The sequence below is a fragment of the Rhinolophus sinicus genome, linkage group LG01 (assembly GCF_036562045.2).
Source record: "Rhinolophus sinicus isolate RSC01 linkage group LG01, ASM3656204v1, whole genome shotgun sequence".
Lineage (NCBI taxonomy): Eukaryota > Metazoa > Chordata > Mammalia > Chiroptera > Rhinolophidae > Rhinolophus > Rhinolophus sinicus.
This window is the reverse complement of record NC_133751.1, coordinates 109,436,054-109,455,648: the sequence shown is the minus strand read 5'-3', so window position 1 is coordinate 109,455,648 and position 19,595 is coordinate 109,436,054. Positions and strand designations below refer to the sequence as shown.

Genomic DNA, 19,595 nt, shown 5'->3' with positions numbered 1-19,595 from the left:
AGTCCACAGTCATTCGCCAGGGCTGTCCTGGGGGTGAGGGACGACCTGGACCTCACCCTCATCTCCCACGGAGGACTCAGCAAGTGTTTCCTCCTGGGACTACAAGTCTTCATCAGGCTGCCTCAGCAAGCACTTCCCAGCCAACAGGGCCGCAACGACCTTCGCTTTCTCCGGCCTATGCTGGTTGGGGAACTGTCCACATCTTCCCACCCCTCCACGGTGGTCCAGGTCTCCGGCAGCTGCTCCTCCTGGTCTTCCTGAGACTGAGTGTTCATACGCACAAACTGCTCCACCGTCCTTCCGGGAGCTTTGGCCGGCACCGTACCTTGCTCACTGCGCGATTTGTCATGCAGGGTGGCCTGCGGGGTCTCACCTTCTGCTCCCCACATAAGAATGCAGGATATGGTGAGGCCAAAAACGAACCCCCATGGAGCCATAGATAGGGGAGTCATACCACTATAGTCTCACTGGTGGCTGGGTTGGAGACAGGAAACAGGAGCCACACGATCCGCAACCCCGACTCCGCCGCTTGCTAGCTCAGCCACCATCTTATTGTGAGCCCCCATTTTTGCTGCTAGTGTAGCCACGGCAGTTATATTAGTGGCCAGTGGCTCACTGGTTACAGCTGATGGCCAACTAGCCATAGCTGATGGCCATCCAATCACAGTTGGTGTCCACTTGCTACCCAAGTGAGCACCTTTCCATGGGAGGCCGAGAGCCTGGAAACTGCACTCATGGCTCTATCCCCACAGTTGGTATTATGAGCACTGCACTGTAACCAACTGAGCCAACCAGCCACCCCAACCTTTTCTGTTTCTTGATAAGTGTACTTAAAGATATAATTTCCCTCTACGCATTGCTTTAGCTGTGTCCCACAATTTAACACTCAATTCTTACTATTTCTTAATTTATAATTTTCACTAATATGTTATTTTGAAAACATATGGATTGGGGGTGTCTGGCTAGCTCAGTTGGTTAGAGTGTGGTGCTAACAACACCTAGGTTGCTGGTTCAATCCCTGCATGGGTCACTGTAAGCTACACCCTCCTTGAAAAAAAAAAAAAAGAAAAGAAAAGAAAGGAAAACATGGAAAAAACTATTTTTAAAAAAAACCTTTTATTTGCTTTATGTGTTTTTTTCCCAGGAACCATCAGCTCCAAGTCAAGTAGGTGTTTCAATCTAGTTGTGGAGGGCACAGCTCACAGTGGCCCATGTGGGGATCAAACCAGCAACCTTGTTGTTAAGAGCACTGTCCTCTAGCTAACTGAGTTAACCAGCTGCCCCTGGAAGAACTATTTTTTTGTTTTTAATTTTTATTTTCTTGCCTGTTGGCTAGAGGACATGTTTTCTAGCACATTGAGCCCTTGGAATTTATTGAGGCTTCCCTCATGGCCCAATATATTTTTGTAAATGCTCCCAGTGTGCTAAAAAAGAATTGCTCAAGCTTACTAATTTTATTGTTCAGATCTTCTATATATCCATTAATTTTTAAAATCTGTTTAACTTATTGGTTTCTGAGAGTTTTTTACAGTCTCCAACTACAACTGCTTTTTCTCCCCACATTTCTGTCATTTGTTGATTTATATATTTTGAGGTTATATTGTTAGAGGCATATATTATTTTTATGATGATTAGACCTTTACACATGATTGATTATTTTACCAATATTTAATGTCCATCTTTGTTTTCATGGTATTTCTCCTTGATCTCTACTTTATCAGTTAAAATCATTGCCTTAGCTGTCTTTTCATTCAAAGTTGTGTGAAATTTCTAGCAGTATTTTCAGTCTTTCAGTGTTTTTTATTTATAAGTTGTCTATAAATATTGTATTGTCAGATTTTTTTTTTATTCTGAGAGTTCTCTTTCTTAATTGGTAAGTTGAACTAATTGCATTTATCATTGTTTCCATCTTATTCCATAGTTTCCATTAACTTTCTTGTTGTTTCATTTTATAGTTTTATAGTTTTATAGTTAAGTCCATTTTGAGTTATTGTTTCTATAAGGTGTAAGACTTAGATCAAGATTCATTTTTTGCCTTATGGATGCCATCATTGTGTTGGAAATGCTGTCCTTCCTCATCGAATTGCTTTTGTACCTTTGTCAAAAGTGCATGGCCATAGCTGTGTGGGTCTATTTTTGGATTCTCTGTTTTGTTCAGTCACCCCTGTGACTCTCCCTCCACAACTAGCACAGCATAATCTTGATTACTGTAGCTAGATTATAAACTAAGACACTGGCTAGAGTGACTGTTCCTAATTTAATCTTCTTTTTCTAAAGTGTTTTAGGTATTTAGGTTTTGCCTTTCCATATACATATTTTATAGTAAACTTATTTGTCTATAAAACTGTCTATAAAAAAAAACCATACTGGGATTTTGTGGACTGTGTTAAACCTATGGATCACTTTTGGGAAATTGACATATTCACTGTGTTGAGTCTTCCGATATGCCCCTCCATGTATTTAGGTCTTTAATTTCTTTTATCAGTGTTTTATAAATTTAACCCACTTTTGGTACCTGTTCTGTTAAATTTATATCTAAGCACTTCATTTTCTTTAGAATGTGTTAACCTAAAAATAAAAGGCCAAAGTGAGAAGCAACAGGCATTTATTGAGATCAATAAGAAGAGCTATTGGGAAGCATTGATTCAAGCAGGAGCCCAGGTAATGTTCTGATGAGAAGACAAAGGCCAGGGGTATTTATGAGAAGGGAAGGGGGACAATTCCTTCAATAGAAGGAAGGCATTGCTATAGGCGCAAATAAGCTAACACAGTGACAGTGACACTAATTCTAAACAAGGTATTTAATTTTTAGTACAGTAGTCATAATATCTGCTTTCTTGTTATCTTTGCAAACAGTTCTTTGTGACACAGTGTTGCTTCAGGCCCAGTCCAAAGGTTATTTTGCCCTGCTTTAACGTTCCAAAGGTTCAAGGAATAAGACATGCAAGGCAATTCCTCTGGGATGGCAGCTCCAGCTCCATTTTAAAGTGGCTCTATGTACATTATTATTTTTTTTTACAAGTGCTTGGTATTGTGTGAACTGGTATTATATTTTTAAAATTTTGATTTCCACACGTACATTGTTAGTACATAGAAATGCAGTTGATTTTTGTGAGCAGCTTATTTGTTTTTATTCTCCTTCGTTTCCTGTTGGACACATCAAGTTTTCTTGTGTTGGTTTAAAAGCTGTATTTTTATTCTTGTTTTGTTTTCCCTTAGGACCATTTCCAGAGACTTTAAATGTTCGTTTGTTTCTATAATTTTCACTAGTTTTACTGGCAAGCAGGGCAATAGATCTCCTCATGCTTTCCTGACAGAAGTCATTTGGCCTACGCTAGTTAACCATCTTGTCAGGAAACTTCCCTGGGGAGACATTCACAGGGGCAAAGACCTCCAGCATGCTGTTATTCTCTCAATCCATCATGTCCCACTGCAAATGTGGGGAACACTGGCCCAATGGACCAATCATCAGATGGTTCCTGCCCTGGGCTTCCTCCCACCTCCAAGCAGCCCTCAAGTCATTTTAATGTGTGACTGGGCTTGACAATCACTGGACTAAGTGGTCATGAAGGGCCTTTTATGCTTGGGAACTTTCCCAGGGCCATGGGTGAATCCTGCAGGCCCCATCAACGTGTCTCTTCCTGTGGTTGTACATACAACTAACTCAGTGGGTCCTGGCGTCCCCTCTGGTCTGTAGGCAACAGCCATCGTGCTGACAAGCTGGTGTAATCACAAGTCCCAGCCTCTTTTACTGTTGACTGACTTATGCTGAACTTTCTGAAACTCTTGTTTTCATTCTCATTGGCCCTAAGAGTCTTAGAACTAGCACCTACCCAAGCATAAAAAGCCCTCAACGACCATTTGGTCTGTGGTTTCCAACCCCAGCCACACATTAAAATGACTTGAGGAGTTTTAAAAACATCAGCATCTGGGTCCCCCATCATAAATCAGTTATACCAGAATCTCAGAGGGTGGAACTGGACATAGATGTTTTCAAAAGCTCCTAGGGGATTAAAATGTACAACCAGGTTGAAAACCACTGTTCTCATTCAATCTCCTCATTTAGTAACACTTGGAGAAGGTAAGTGGCTTGTACAAGGCCACACAGAGAGTTAGACTAATTTTAGGACTTCAGAGTAGTTATCTCAGATTTGACTCACCACTATCCTTTATTACCAGGTACACTCTACCTTCTTTCTCAGTCTCATCCATTTATGCATATAAAGTCAAGTCAAGAGGGAGTTATTCATGATTGTGTAACATTGTTCTTAAATAGCTTCCGCAACTGCGCACTGTGCTCATTCTGGGCTGAACCAACACAGTCTTTGGCTTCTTTCCTCACAGGGCCAGTGATGGCCTCCCCATCGACAGGTGCTCAGAACAGCTGCCCTCTGGGACCAGTGGAGAACAGACAGGAGCACCTGGGTCTTAGAATCAGACCTGGATTTGAATCCTGGCTCCACCATGTAAACCTTCCTGAGCCTGTTCTTCCTCCGCACTGAGTTAAACAGCTCTCTCTCCAGACTTGGTTTTACTGTAAAGCTTCATTTCCAGGATCCCTGACTTGCACAGGCTACTTACAAGGCCCTAGAAGAGGCTCTCTCAGTTTTGAAGTCATATTTTTAATTCTTTTTCATAAAGAGAGCTCCTACTCCAAGTGTTATTATTCTCAGACCCCACAAAACCTGGATTTGCTTCTCACTACCCCAGAGTTGCTGTGGGGGTTAAATAAGATTCTGTTTATAGAGTGTGGGACATATAGTAGATGCTCAATAAATATCACTTCCCTCCAGAACAGCCCAAAAAAGGGATGAAAGACAGAACAGCAGCTGCTGTGCTTGTTGCATTCCCTTTAATGTCCCATATATTGCCATTCAACAGCCCAGCACCCATTCCAAGGGTGGCCTCTGGGGTCCAGAGACAGTGGGAGGGTTGCTAACGCCACTGCCTCTCCAGGGAGGCCTCCTCGGCTCTGATGTGACTGTGGATCCAGTCGAGGTAGCGGCTGACTTTGGTGTAAATGCCATAGTTGTGGAGGCGCCCGCAGCCCTCACCCCAGCTCACCAAGCCCACCAGGAACCAGGTGCCGTGGAAGGAGGCGACCATAGGCCCCCCGCTGTCCCCCTCACAGGCGTCCCGTGGGTCCCCGAGGATGCCCGCACACAGCATGTTCTCAGAGACCACATTGTGCATAGCTTCGACGCACTTGCTGCGAGGGGCCACGGGAATCTTGATGAAGTTGAGAATGAAGGTGCGGTTTCTCTTGCTCTCGCTGCGGTAGCCCCAGCCTGTCACCACCGTCTCCTGGCCGACCTTGGTGAGCTCACGCTCTGAGAGGCCGCTGTCCGGGAGGCAGATGGGCACAATGGTCTGTGAGAAGGTGGCGGGCCGGGCCAGGCGGAGCAGTGCGATGTCATTGTCGGTGGTGCTCCTGCTGTAGTTGGGGTGCATAAGGACCTCGCTGATGTCCAGGTCCACCTCCCACTTCTCCCTGCGCCGAAGGTCATACTCCCCTGCAGAGCAGAGGGGCTGTGAGAGTGGGCGTGGGGAGGCAGACACCGCCGAGCTCAGGAGTCCCTGCTGGGGGTCAGGACTGGGCCCACTGCTGCAGTGGCCAGTGTGTCTTGGGCACCATCATGGGCCTGTCTGCACTGCAGTTCCCTATTAAGGGTAACAGCCCATGGGTGTCAATCCTAAAGGGGCAGAATGCTGGTCTAAATTTAGGACTCACTCAGATGAGGCAGTGCCAGGGAAGTAACTAGCAGGGGGCAGTCAGCAGGGAAGTCCAAGTCCCCCTGTAAACCTGGGAGACAGATCAGAGCCACAAAGAGAATATGGGGCAACTGTAGATGAAGAGATGAGAGCCCCTGCCAGCAGAGGCATGGCTGGCAGTGCCCAGCCTGAGCTCAGGCAGCGACCAGCCACGGCAGAGGCGGGCAGGAGCAGCAAGAGCAGAGAGGAGGGTCAGCGGGATCCAGGCTCCACAGGAAAGGAAGATGTGGGTCACACATAAGAGACAAGGTCCTCTCCGGCAAGGCACACGGGTCCTGGAAGGTTGGGGTCCCCTGGAATTCCAGGTGGGGCCTCCCTGGAGGCCACTGGCCATTGGTCGTGTTGCGGGTAATTGTGGGCATGTGAATCTGGTTGTTCTCAATATAATTTTTCCTCCTTTTTGCATAAAGAATGGTGTGAGAGCCCCCTCCAGACACTGGTATAAAGTGGGGCCAAGGCCTGGGGACCCCAATTACCACAGGGAAGTCGCTGACTGCTGGTGCACACGCTGCTGGAGCCCTGCTGACAGCTCCATCCCCACTAGTGTGTGTGAAGCATGGCCCTGAGGACAGGCCGTGTGCAACACTTGTGGGTCTGCATCAGCAAGTGCTGGAGGTCTACACACAGCCGGATGCCCACAGCTGGCAGGGAAAAGGCAAGTGTGTGTGCCACCCCCTCATTTGCAAACTTTGTATATAAGTGCCTGGGCCCAGATTTGAAGAAGGCCCCAGAGAATCCCCTACCTACAGTATACCAGGTGTTACTGTGTTTGAAATCCCACAGGAGTAGCAGGGTGGGAGCAAATAGGCCTCTGCCCCCAAACACTTTCTGTGGAGCTCAAGCACCCCAGAGATAGGCTCTCCAAAGCTGGCCAGCCTGCATGGTGCCACCCCTCCCCAAGGCCTCTGCTGGCCCCCTCCTGCCTGGCTCCAGCCCGCACCAAGCCTAACGGTGAGCTTCTTTGAGTCCTCCATGCAGTGGGCCGCTGTCAGCACCCAGGAAGTGTGGATGAGCACCGCCCCACAGGCCAGCTTCTTCTTTGAGTCCAGCAGGATCACCTGCAATGGGGGCGAGTGGGCAGTGACACCATAGCACTGCCTCTGACTACTCCAGTCAGGGCCCCTGGGCCTCACCTCAGCCCCTGCAGTGGTCCTCAAACCTGAGGCACTGGAGGTCTTTCCTGGGTTCCCCAGCCAGGAGGACATGGACTGTTGGCCCTTTCCTGGCATTTTCTATTTCCGCACATTTCAGAAAGTTGGCCCTGTTCCAGGCGTCTCCCTGCATTGCCCAAGGTGTTCCTGTCATCCTGAATATCACCCAGAGAATGCTTCTCATCCTTGGGGGCTCGGACAGGGCCTCAAGTACTCTGGGAAGCATTTGAGGCCCCCAGGCTGCCTTTGGGGTCCCCCTCGGGTTACCTCAATTCCTATTCGGCTGGCCCTGTGGCTCTGGTCCCACTTGGCTGCTGTGTGTGTAGGGACCTGTCCCTCCCAAGTCTGTGAGCTCCCCAGGCCTGCCCATCCCCTCCTTAGAGATTTCTATCCCCTAATGCCTGGCAGAGAGGGGGACCAAATAAGTGTTACTTCCCATGGTGAGGCGGGAGAGGCTCAGGGGCAGCCCCCCCTCCAGCCCTTCCCTGTGCCAAACCCTCACCCGCGAACAGGGCTTCTGTCAAAAATCGTACCAGCAAAACATTAGCTTTCCAGCTTTTTAAAAACTGTCACTCTCCTCCTGCACATCCCCCATGCCCCACCCCCCTTCCCTGGCCGCTCTTCTCTCATCAAGTTACTTCCATCTTTCTCTACAACACCCCCCACCTTAGCACTCACCACCTCCCCCCAAAGGCAGCCCCTTCCTGTTTGTGCATCCTGAGCAGGAACTCCCAGGCTTCTGACCCCCTCTCACCTGCCAGGGACTCTCTCCCTGTAAGGTCAACTTCCCGTTGATGAGCCGCGGGTCCACTTGGTCTGCTTGGTCTGTGCAGCATTTCAAGGTCTTGCCCTTCTTCTCCATGGGGTTCCATGGCCTCCCACAGGGGAATTTCACTGAAGGCAGAGGAGGCAGTGAGGGCCTGCCAGGACTACCCCCCAGACTGCCTCCCCATCTTTATCCACCTCTCACCTGCAGGCTAGTTTGCCGCATTGTTGGGTTAAAGTGATAAATGACGCTTAGACACACAAATGTATCAATCTGCAAATTTCCTTGGGTTGGTCAGTCAACAAACAATGCCACCTGATGGCAAGAGTCAGACCAAGCAGCATCACTACGTAGGGTAGCCATGTGTTCCCGGGCAGGTTACTAAAATTCTCAGAGTTCAGTATTCCCCAGGGCTGTTGGGAGCAATCCCTGAGATACTTGTCAGGTCTTATGCTGGCATGCTGCCAAGCTCCTAACAGAGGATAGAAATTATGGAGATAAGCAGGTGGGCATTCTTGGAGAGCCCCAAAGTAGCTCCGAGCACTGTTGTGAAGTCCTCTGTCAAGAGGAGAAAGAACTGAGGACCGGGAGGTCTACTGGGATATGCCATTCAGCTAGGCTGAGAGATTTGTACTTATTGAAGGGCAATGGGAAACCATAAGCCGGGCAACTGAACCACAGAGAATGGAGATGAGACAACAGCAAGTAAATTCCAGAAGCTGTACAGCAGATGGGCATGGTAACTCGCTTAGCCAACTGAGAAAGCAAAAACCTCTGTCAGAAACAGGGGATGCCGGACCCAGCCTGCTTTGAAGCACAGAACCCCAGGAAGGTTTGGTGCTTCTGAAGGGTGAGGTGCAGGTGGATTGCAGACAAGAATGCTGGGAGTTTATAAGACAGACTTGACTCTCCTCTCTCACCCCTGCAGAAGGCCTTAGGTGTATTCTCTGCAGAGGGTAAACCATAGGCTGTGACTTGGGGACCTCAGGTACCACCACCACAGGAAAGAGTGACACACAATGAACAGAGGCAGTCACACAGACATCTGCAGACTGGGCAGATGCCAGCTTCCCCTTCCTCCATTCCCCCTGCTCTGAGGGGCAAGAAGCCAGGCTGGAACCACCCAAGCCTGAGCTTGGAGGATTCCTTTCAGAAAACGGCGTCAAGTAAAGACCTCAGGTCTGGGCAGTAGGGGTTCTGCCAGTGACCTTGGCCCTTGGATGGTCTTGCAGGAAAGCCCACAAGCCAATACATTCACTAGGCATTTCCCTGCAACTTCCTATGAATTCTAATTATTTCAAAATACAAAGTTAGAACTGTTTTTTGTTTGTTTGTTTTGTTTTGTTTTTTCAGTAAAGGATTGGAATATAAAATTATGGAAAGGTCCCTGAAAGAAGAACACAAAGTTAAAGAAATGGAAAATGCTTGGTACGATCACAAAATACAGTGAATGCTGCTGACAAGTGCCATTCAGCAGAAAGGCAGGGATCTTCAATATAGGAAGCAACATGTCAAACCTTAATAACAGTGTGTGACAAGTTTCAACTTGTTTGGTGCAGTGAGTCGGGTGTGAGCCCTGGTTGAGAGAAGGTGTGTTTTAAAGTATGCTATAAATCATCCTCCATCATGACAATGCTCCATGTCACATATCACTTCTGGTATGGCAATTTCTGTCACATAAAAACATTACGGTGTGTCCTCATGAACCTTATTCACCAGATCTGGCACCATACAACTTCTGGCTCTTTCCCAAAATTGAAATGATTCAGGACATCAAGGCAGCCACAGCAGCGCAAGTAGACACTCACAAAAGAGGATTTCCAGAACTGCTTCAGAAAATAGCAAGAATGTTAAGTGTGTTCAAAGAGAGGGGGAGTATTTTAAGGGGGATTAATGGCAATGTGTCTTTTACTGTAATAATTTTTTATTTGAACATTCACTGTATTTTTTATCACACCTCTTAAAAGAAAAACTAAAATAGATCAATCAAGGGGAAAGAGATCTGTATAACAGGAGGGACAGAAAGAGAGAACAAGGAAAGCAGAGGAGAGATTATAAAAAATAAATAACTACTGAGATGTTCCTAGCGGTAGCAGATATGAATTTCCACATCCAAAAGGTCCACCAAACGGCACTGTACAATGAGTGAAGTAAGACCCACAGTGAGGGACAACCTGCTGAAATTCACTGTAAGAGCTGTAAAACTCTACTTATTTGTACGTATTTAAATTTTGATGAAAATTACAATGCACACAAAGGAAAACAGGGAGGAAGGCAGAATCATGGTTTCTGTCTCTCCTCGGAGAAGCCAGAGGTAACGTGGGAAATGGCATGCGGGGCTGAACCAAGTGTCTTAAGGAAAGATAGCTATCCACGATAGATGAAGGAAGATGCTGGAGGCCCGGCTCAGAGTCTGGGAGGTGAGCTACCTATGGCCTCGTGCGCCAGGACTCGAACGCAACGTGAGCAGGGACACCTGGAGGGAGGCGGCCAAGCAAGGTAAAGAGCAGGCAGGAAGCCGGCAGAGGGCATCCTCGCTCTTCGGGGGCTGACTGCACTGCGGTGGCTCCCGGGGTTGGGGCGGCCCTCTTCCTTCAGCGGGACTCAGTGCTGTTCCTCACTCACGCCCCGGAGCCGCCCTGTACCCCACCGCCCTGCTCCGCTGGGGCGGGGGGCGGGGCTCACCTTTGGGCTCGCACTGCAGGTGGTCGTCCGCCAGCCGGTAGCCGGGAGCGCAGCTGCAGCGGCGCCGGCCCTCTTCCTCCAGGCAATAGTGCGCGCAGCCGCCGTTGTCCACTGAGCAGTTGGAGGAGCGCACCTCTGGACGCACAAAGGAGGAGGACGCCCAAGGGGCGCGGTGACACCATGCGACCGGCCCTGCAGTGCAGTGCCGCACGCGCCGCCGCCCCCGCCGCTCCCGCCGCCCCCGCCGCCCTCCGTACCTCAGCCCGCTGTCCGGCTCTGCGGCCCCTCACCTTGCATGCAGAAGCGGCCTTCCCAGCCCAGGCCACAGTCGCAGCGGAAGCCACCTATGCCGTCGATGCACGTGCCATGGCCGCAGCATGGGCTGTCGCACGGGTGCTCCGGCAGCTGGACGGTGCACTGGTCGCCGTCTGCGACATGAGGTTTGGGAGGTGTCACTGGTGCCGCCAGCACCCTCCGCGTCCCCACAGCGGCCCAGAGACTCCCAAAGGGGCATGGCACTGCAGCCAGGAGTCTAGAGAGCACTCACCAAGGTACTTGGACCAGAAGGCCAGCTGTGGAGAGAAGGGGCTGCGTCAGGGACCGTTGTCAGCCCTTGTGCCTTTAAGGGGAGCCCACAGGGAGCTTCCTGGGTGGGGTCTGGCAGCCTCTAAGTGGGCAGGAGACATAAAGGCTTCCAGAGAGGTCAGCCCCTGCTTCTCAGGGGACGCTGGTGCAGCTGCACCCTGCATAAGTCCACCTCCTCCCTGCCCCCTGTTGTCCATCTCCACCCCATAGCCCAGTGAACAGCACTCCTCCCCCAGCAGCTGGAATCCTGCTCTCTTATTCTGCCACCACAGCAGCCTTTGCAATGAAAGGGACCCAAGGCCCCCAGGCTACTGTGCCTCCTTTCAGTAGTTTGGCATTCCTCCTGGCTTTTCTGGGCCTCTCCCGAATCTGGTCTTTCCCTAAGCCAGTGTTTCCCAAGTTGAGCAAGGGCCAGGATCTCACTGGTGAGACACAGAATGCTGGTTGAGAAGGTCTGGGACAGCAGTCCCCTTTTCTAACCTGCTGCTGCTGCTGGTCTGAGACCACCACCTTGCATGCAGACCACCCTGAGATCCACTGTTCAATGCCTATACCATCAACCCTCCCTCCCCCAAGCAGCAGGGCTCTGCCCTGCTGGCCCAGAGACCTTGGGGGGAGTTAAGGGAGCCTCAGGACGGATGTGATGTGCTCAGATTGAGCCTGAAGAATATCATTTTGGTGTCTGCTGAGGAGGCCATTTGGGGAAAGAGGAAGTGAGGATCTAGTCAAGGAGGTGGAGGCTGAGGGCAAGTGGGGAGCAGACCAGAGGGCCCTCCCTCGGCCTGGAAAGGCCTGAACAAGAAGTACATCTCAGGAAGGACCCCAGGTAGTGGCACAACTCCCAGATTCTAGCAGCTGAAGTGAGCACTTGGGGAAGGAGGGGGTCTGATCCTCGTGTTGGAAAGCTACCTCTCTTACAAGTCCACCTTCCACCTCAAGGCCCAGGGGCCAGAGAGGACACAGACCCTTTCCTCAGACCCCCGGGCAAGCAGATTTTGCCCCTTGAGAACATGAACTGAGGCACAGAGTGAGCATCTGTAGACAGACATCAGGGATTCCGGTCACACACCCTGATCAGTAGGTTCATGGGTGGAAGCAGACATGCTGGCCTTTTGGTCACAGAGAGAGAGAACAGGAGGCGGAAGTGTCCAGCTGCAGATGGAGGGTGAACTGAACTACCTGCAGTGGGGTTGGGTGGGTACCCCAGCCTAAGGCTTCCCCAAACTCTCTTTTCCTGGAACCAGGCGCAGGGTCTGCTTCTTGCAGCCGCATGTGCCCTGACCAAGACCATAGTGTCCTATTCATTCCACTCACTCAGCCCCACTCTGGGGAGAGGGGCTGGTGCCCACTGCCTCCCCAGGCCCCCAAGAGGCCCTCAGTGGTCAGCCCCAGCCTGTTCTTTCAGTCCCCAGCTGGCCACCAGCCAACCCCTCAGCCTCGTCCTTTGGACCCAGTCAGATGGCCTTACTGTGTTATCCACATTTTTGAAAATCTCATTGGCCTCCTCAAAGTCACAGCTCTCCTCCATGCACTCCCGCTCCAGGTTGCTGGGCCGGAGCTCCTCCAGGAAGGAGTTGGCACGTTTGTGGATCCGTAGAACCTGGTGGGCCTGCTCACTGCTGGAGAACACGGAGTCTGTTTGGGGAGGGGGGAGGTCACCTTAGTGGAGGGGCCTGAGGTAGGGGCCATGCAAGGGCCCTGCTAGGGTGAGACTGGGGAGGACTTATGATTCCAGCTCCCAATTCTCTCCCCTCTCCCTCTGCTTGAAGAGGTGACTGACCACTAGACCAGAGGAGACTTGACAATTCATACCTCCCTTTAAACCCCAACCTGACCTCCATGTGACCTTGAGCCAGGGTCTTTACATCTGTAAACCTTAGATTATTCATCCAAAATGAGGACATTTTACTGTACTAAATAAAACAGTCCAGTGCCTGGCACAGAAATGACCACCCAGTGTCACATGCCATATGCTGCTGTTGTTACCAAGAATATAATATTAAATGGTCTCATTGTTCTCTGAATATACTTGTACAACCCTCTCTTGACACAATCCCTTGCTTCTCTCTCCCCTCCCATCTCATTGAGCATTTCCCACGCTTCTCCCCTTGGGCAGGCACACCTGGAGGACAGCAGACCTGTCACCCAGGGAGCATCACCACATGTCTCCTGGGCTCTGAGAGGTGTTTGTCTTGGGTACAGGGGAACAGGTGGGATGGAGGAATCAAGTCAAGGGAGTGCAGAAGAGAAGCTCAAAAGACAAGGCTGGTGAAAGACAAGGAAGGTGTGCTTGAGCTGAGTCTGCACCGTGGAACCCAGGGGTCCACAGGTGAGAGCTGGGGGTTTGGAGGGTGGGAAAGGGCGCCCCAGGCAGAGAAGCAGATCAGGAAGAGGCATCAATGCAAGGAACAGCCCAGTGTGGCTCTTGGAGAGGCAGGGGCTGCAGAATAAACCGCAGCTCGTCCTTCCTGCACAGCATCGTTCCTCCTCCTGCTGGCTGTGGGGACCAGGGGATGGGGTGGGGAGAGGTTTTAGGAGGACAGGCTGCCTGGGGCAGTGTGGCTGTGATGTGGCCTGGACTGGGCCGGGGGCTTTCATAATTGAGAGAGTGATGAAAGGAGTGGGAAGGCCCACACCCCACACCCCAAGGTGGAGGAAGGAGCTTCAGAATGTGACCCTCTGACCTGGGCTCCCTGCTGTCCTCACAGCATTCTGCCCTCCAGCCAGGGAGGCTGCTAACTCAGCCTGCCTCTCACCTCACCCTGAGGCTCAGAGGGGATAGTAGATGGTGTGAAGGCCTGGGGTCCTGAGGGATGGGGCACAGGGAATGGCCTTACCGGGATTAACTGGTATGCTGGAAATTCCCCAGATGGTCAGGAACAGTAAGAGGCTCGCCAGCTGCCACATTCTGGAGTTGCTGACACCTGTCTGAGGAGGACTTCTGAGCTTCCCGCAGCCCCACCAGCCCCTGCTCTGCCTGCCTCCCTCCAGACAGGAGCCAAACGGAAGGGCCTCCCATGTGTGCTGATTGTCAGAGCAAAAGCTGGCCTTGGGAGTCCCTGTCCACCAGGCAGACAGCCACCTGGCACCTCAGTCTCCTTCTCCTTGGGTCTAAGGTCACACCACCTGCTCCAAATCTGAAGGGGGAAGAGAGAAAGTGGATAGGGCATAAAGTCCTGGGGAAGATCAAAGGGGCCACAGCAGGTATGCCCAGAGTGTCCATGTGCTCCCTATTCTGCGTGAGCCTTGGGGTATGGTGCCATCACTGATCTGCTGGCCAGGCTGAGAGTAACAGCTAACGTCAGCTACTCATGATGTCTTTCAAGCATGGTTCAGAGGGCAGGCCACCAGGTCAAACCTCTTGGTGCAAATTACAGCTCCAGGATAGCAACACTGGGCAAGGGACCTAACTGATCCCTGCCTCATTTCCGTCATTCATAAAATGGATAGGAAAACTGTTTTTCTGCCTTATAGGGTTATTGTGAGAGTTAAATGAGTTCATTCACATGAAGCTCTTAAAATGTGGTATGCACATAGCAAGTTCTCAGTAAACACTGCTAATATTATCCCAGTTAAAGTTCACAGCCACCCAAGATGTAGGTTTAATGTTGTCATCCCATTTTATGGAGGGGGGAAATCAAGGCTCCGAGGCATGAAGTAGCTTATTAAAAACCCACAACCAAGAGGTGGCAGAGCTCAGACTCAAGCCCAGACCCGTGTGGCTCCAGGCCTGGAACCTGAACTCCTGCCCCAAACCACCAGGTACCCCAAAAGGCCACAGAGGCAGCCCTGTGGCTGGACGCTGAAGAGCCCCCCACTGCCTCCAAGGCTGAGTGGGCAGGCCTGCCTGCCCCATGTGCACTCCAGTCTGACCTCTCTCCACCTTCGCTTACCCTCTCGGAAGCTGGTTCTGACATTTGTTTAAACCAGAGGCCCCAAGTTTAGAGGTGGGGGTGAGTTGGGGAACACGGGGAGTCCCAGGCTCCCAGTCGCCTCTGGTGATGGCTGTGAGCCCTGGAGGCCCTCCACCAACTTCCATTTGCTTCGAAGTCTGGGAAGAAGGCCCCTTGGAACTGTGGCACCTAGGCGTGCCTGGCCAGTGGCAGAGCCTTGATTTCCCTTTTCCCCAAGCTCCAGCCAGCCTCTCAAACCCTGGCTCGAGCACTTAGCCCTCACCCCTGCTCAGCCCTCCTCCGACCCACCTCACAGACCTGCCCGGAAGGGGACTTACTGGGGTGGACTGTGGAGAAACTGCAAGGTCGCCCTCCTGCCGCCATGATAGCCCGGAACTCGAGTTAATCCATAACCACAAATATTTGCTTGCTTGGCCCTCAGTGCTGAGGCCTTGCTCTCCATGGACAAACAAACAAGTTTCCAGCTCAGGACAGCTCAGTTTGCCCAAAGCCCACCTTGCCCACCAATGGTGCCATCCAGGAGGAAAAGAGGGGAAGGACAGGCACTGTCAAAACTGTGCACAGATGTGGTCTCATTTTAGCCTCATAGAAGCCGGCTGAAGGAGGGACCTTGTTCCCATCTTGCAGGTGGGACATCTTTACGCAGAGATATTGCAGTTTGGCCCAGATCAGCACAACTTGTAATGGATCAAATTCACCATAGTTCACCAAATCTGGGATATGATTATTACAAGAGGCACCTTTTTATGTGCCAATATATATAAAAAAGAAACACTGCCAATCACACATTGACATGCCAGTCTGATTTCTGATTTTCGTGATGTAAAATGAAAAGATATGCCTCTTGGGTCCCTAACACACAGGAGCCAGGCACTCCGAAGGCTCTCAGCTCTGGTCTCTCTGTAACACCCCCCACAGCTGCACATGGCTAGTCCTATAACCTCTATTTTGCCAGTGAGGCTACTCAGAAATCTTTCATTATTTCCCCAAATTCACCAAGCTGGTCGGTGGCAGACTTGGATGAGAACTCAGATCTTCCTGGCACCTCTTGGCCACCTTTGTGAACAAGTGAGAGAAACAAAGAGGATTTTGGAAAGGCTGAAGTCAGTTCACGGCTGGGATGCAGGAAAGGACAGGGGCAGAAGTAAAGGCTCGACCTGGAGCTTTGCCTGGGCCCTGCAGCCTGTCAGTATTCATAGGCATCTTCCTTCCTTCCCTGCATCTGCTGTCCCGGACATGCCCCCATTTCTTCATACCCTGCCCCCTCCTTGGAGAACTTGACCACACTCTTCAGAGTCCCAGCTCCTGCTGCTTCTGGTGACTGCACAGGGAAGTCACTGGACCCAGGAGTCAATCAGATTCTCTACCCCAGGCCCTAGGAGTAGGGCCCCAGAGCCCTCATTGCACTGTGAGCACTGGACTTGGAAAGTTCTGAAGCCAGGGTCTGAGCATCAATGTTTGGGCCTAAAGTGGAGGACACAACGAGGAGGGAGGTGCAGCCCTGCTGAGAGACTGAGCAGGAGACTGAGGAGACCTGAGGGCAGAAGGGAGCAGCCAGGTGGCCCCACCTCATAATGAGGGCACATCCTGGCTTTGGGGTCATGAGGGTCTTCCCACCCTCCTAGGAAATCCTCTTTCCTTCAGTTTCTTTAATTTGCTGGAGTAGCTTGTGTTCCTCCTACAACATGCCTGGGCAACATGCCCGGGCTCTGGAGGTATAAGGGCCTCGTGCTGGCAACACAGCTGCCTGAGAAGGCAAGAGGAACGGGGAGAGTCTAACAAGGCAGGGCCATAGGGCAGAGGCCAGGTGGCAGGTACAGATGGTGACGCTGAAGGGGTTCAGAGGACAGGGAAATCAGCACAAGCTGGATGGGCAGGGAAGGCTGCCTGGAGGAGGTGGAGCTTCAGCTGGACATCAGAGGGCAGGCAGAGCCCTGGTAATAGAGGAACCTTGGCTCAGATGGGGATGGAACAGGAGGCACAGCAGATGAGCAGTGGAGGAGAGGGGAGGGGATAGAATGAGGTTTGGAATGGAGCCTATGGACAGTGGGGAGCCAGGGACTGTTTGTGAGGGTCTGTGGCAGCTGCTGAGAGAAGGGGAGACATGGTACTGATGGCTCAGGCAGGAAGCATGGAGACCACAGGCATGACCACACACGAGGGGTGGCTCACATGGCTGAAGAACTTGTAAAAATGCCTCCTGCACCCAGAGTTTTCTCCAGGTGTCTTCCCCATAAGTTTACTTATGTCATCTGTATCATAGGATAGAAATGTCATTGTTATTTTGTATTAAAATTGGTAATATCTGTTTAATTGGTCCTATGGTATTTACATTCTCCTTTTAAAAAGCCTTACATGTACTGCATCTTTTTTTTTTTCTGCATCTTTTAAAAAAATACTATTTTTATAGAAGAGTTTTAGTTTCACAGCAAAATTGAAGGGAAGATACAGAGATTTCCCATATGCCCTGCCCCCCACACACACACATGCAGCCTCCCCCTTACCAACACCCCCATCACAGTGGTGCATTTGTTACAACTGCTGAACCTACATTGACACATGAAAATCAAAGTCCATAATTTACATTATGTTCACTCTTGATGTTTTACATTCATTAGGTTTAGAAGAATGTGTAAAGACATGTACACATCACTGTAGTATCATACAGAGTATTGTCACTGCCCTGAAAATCCTCTGTTCCCTACATATTCATCCCCCACCCCAACCCCTGGCAACTACTGGTCTTTTTATTGTCTCCATAGTTCTGCCTTTTCCAGAACGTCATAGAGTTGGAATCATACAGCATGTAGCCGACATTTTGACCTCTTTCCATTTCCTTACCTGCAGCCTTTTAGGAAACCCTTTTTTCATGTAGTGATCAAACTGAATACGGTCAAACGTAAAGTTCTTCCACTTGTGGCCCTCTTAGTATTAAACCCACATTGCACTGATGCCTGCTATCAGTCCATTGTGACAGCACCTATTACCAGAGTTGGGGCCAACACTAGATAAGAACACTAGATAAGATTACAGGTGACTGAATGCTCAGAGCCGGAGGCTGCTAAGCTGCTACACAGATGGCAGCTGTCCTTTCCTCTCTTCCCCTTCATGGTCAACCTCTTCCCCACGTTCATGGATATTTATGAAGGGGGACACCCATTGTCCCAGACTTTGATCCTTACAAAGCTTTGTGAGGCACCTCACCTTTTCTCTAGGATATTTGAGGAGCCAAGAGAGGAAATTGTTGATTGATCACCTGTTAACACGTTGCGTAAGGCGGGGTTTAAATCCCTCATACCACTCTGTTCCGGCAGGTTTTTAAAAGAAACTACTTTAAAATGCACTCCTCTTTAAAGCGTAAATGCTTCTATGTCATTTATTATTTTTCTATGGAATTTTTTAGGATTTACTCACCTATGATGTTAGTAATCCCTCCTGGTGTGATACTGCAGAAAGCAGCTTCCTTTGTGCAGTGGGACACGGCAAAAATTGCATATGTACCGAATTTCATATGTACCGAGTAGCATTGTTGCATAGCAATGCATGACATGTTGAACATAGCAATGCATGGTAGCATTGTTGTGTAACTATGGCCAATAATATGAAAATAATTCCGTTCAACTTCCTATAACTTTGCATTGACGAGGTTACAATATGTATTTCATGAGGTATCACCGAAGAGTTAAATAAAATAACTTGGTGTTTTTCCAAAAATAACATAATTCAAAATCGCCTAAGGGATACTAAGGTTCCAAATGTTATAAACAAATCACTACAGTTCTGGAAAACTCTGTTTATTCGTACATCCACTGTTGTGAATGTAACACGTGAAATGACTCATGGGTGAAAAAAAGGTATCCGATTCAAAATCACTATTTTTTAAGAAAAAAAAATAATATGAATTCTAAAAAGTGTACATATGATGCAGACTTTATTCATTAACGACATTTTCCCGTTAGATATTAACGAAACACAAATAATTCAATAAAATATGCAAAGTAAAAAGAGTCAACAGTAAAAATGAGAATTCTCGTTATCTGTCCTTAACGCAAGGCTCAGAAAAAAAAGAAGATTCTCGTGATCCGTTCGCAACGTGTTAAATCCCAGGCCTTGCCCACCTTGTCAAAACAACTTAATTTAATCATTGTAACAAGCACCTGAGGTGGATGCTATTATTAGCCTCATTTTACAGATGTGGACATTGAGGCCCAGGGAAGTTAAATAAACCAGCCAGGAAGGAACTCCAATGAGGTTTAAACCCGTACGAACCAGACCCCAAAGACCCTACTGCTGATGCCATCTGATAGTTTTGCCTTTCTGTTTTCCCCCCACACTTTTGCTTCTTATTCCTTTGCTGGCATCTGCACAAATACCGCGAACCCCTTGCACCAACACCCGTCCTCTCTCTAAATCAGTTAGCGTTAATGACAAGTCCTGCCCTGGCATCTGGATTTGGCCTGACTGAATTCGGGCCCTTGTGGGGTGACACATACTTGAAGAAGGAAATTCCCCAGTCATACAAGGAGAATCGGCAGCACCCGCCAAGTGCAGTGAGACTGCACTTTGGAACAAGGGCTGGCCCCTTCCACAGGACCAGAGCAGTGCCCCTTGCTGGAAACCTGTTGCAAGTGAGCAGAGACACCTGGATTCCTGGGAGCACTCCTCAGGTGATGCCAGCCTTTCAGAGCCAGCAGAGCTAGGGTATGGTGGCAGAGACCTTCC

At 49.9% G+C, this 19,595-nt stretch overlaps 1 protein-coding gene across 2 annotated transcripts; it reads right to left on the bottom strand.

The window, feature by feature from the left end:
* Nucleotides 1-4,833: 4,833 nt before the first annotated feature.
* On the bottom strand, nt 4,834-15,324 carry PROC (protein C, inactivator of coagulation factors Va and VIIIa). Of its 2 annotated transcripts, none has more exons than XM_019718007.2 (9): nt 15,191-15,324; nt 13,797-13,883; nt 12,428-12,594; nt 10,922-10,946; nt 10,665-10,802; nt 10,375-10,509; nt 7,678-7,817; nt 6,713-6,830; nt 4,834-5,513 (listed from the first exon to the last, which is right to left on the bottom strand). In XM_019718007.2, the coding sequence occupies exons 1-9, from the start codon at nt 15,234-15,236 to the stop codon at nt 4,936-4,938; spliced, it is 1,434 nt and encodes a 477-aa protein (XP_019573566.1). In that variant the 5' UTR covers nt 15,237-15,324; the 3' UTR covers nt 4,834-4,935. The 2 variants fall into 2 exon arrangements, with proteins under 2 accessions (XP_019573566.1, XP_019573567.1); XM_019718008.2 differs by having other exon boundaries at nt 13,797-13,887; nt 15,191-15,298.
* Nucleotides 15,325-19,595: the final 4,271 nt, after the last annotated feature.

Coding starts and splice junctions, on each gene's coding strand:
- PROC (XM_019718007.2), bottom strand. CDS start 15,236: ATGGCGGCAGGAGGGCGACCTTGCAGTTTCTCCACAGTCCACCCCA. Junction 6,831..7,677: donor AGGGAGAGAGTCCCTGGCAG/GTGAGAGGGGGT, acceptor CCCCCATTGCAG/GTGATCCTGCTGGACTCAAA. Junction 5,514..6,712: donor GAAGCTCACCGTTAGGCTTG/GTGCGGGCTGGA, acceptor TCTGCTCTGCAG/GGGAGTATGACCTTCGGCGC.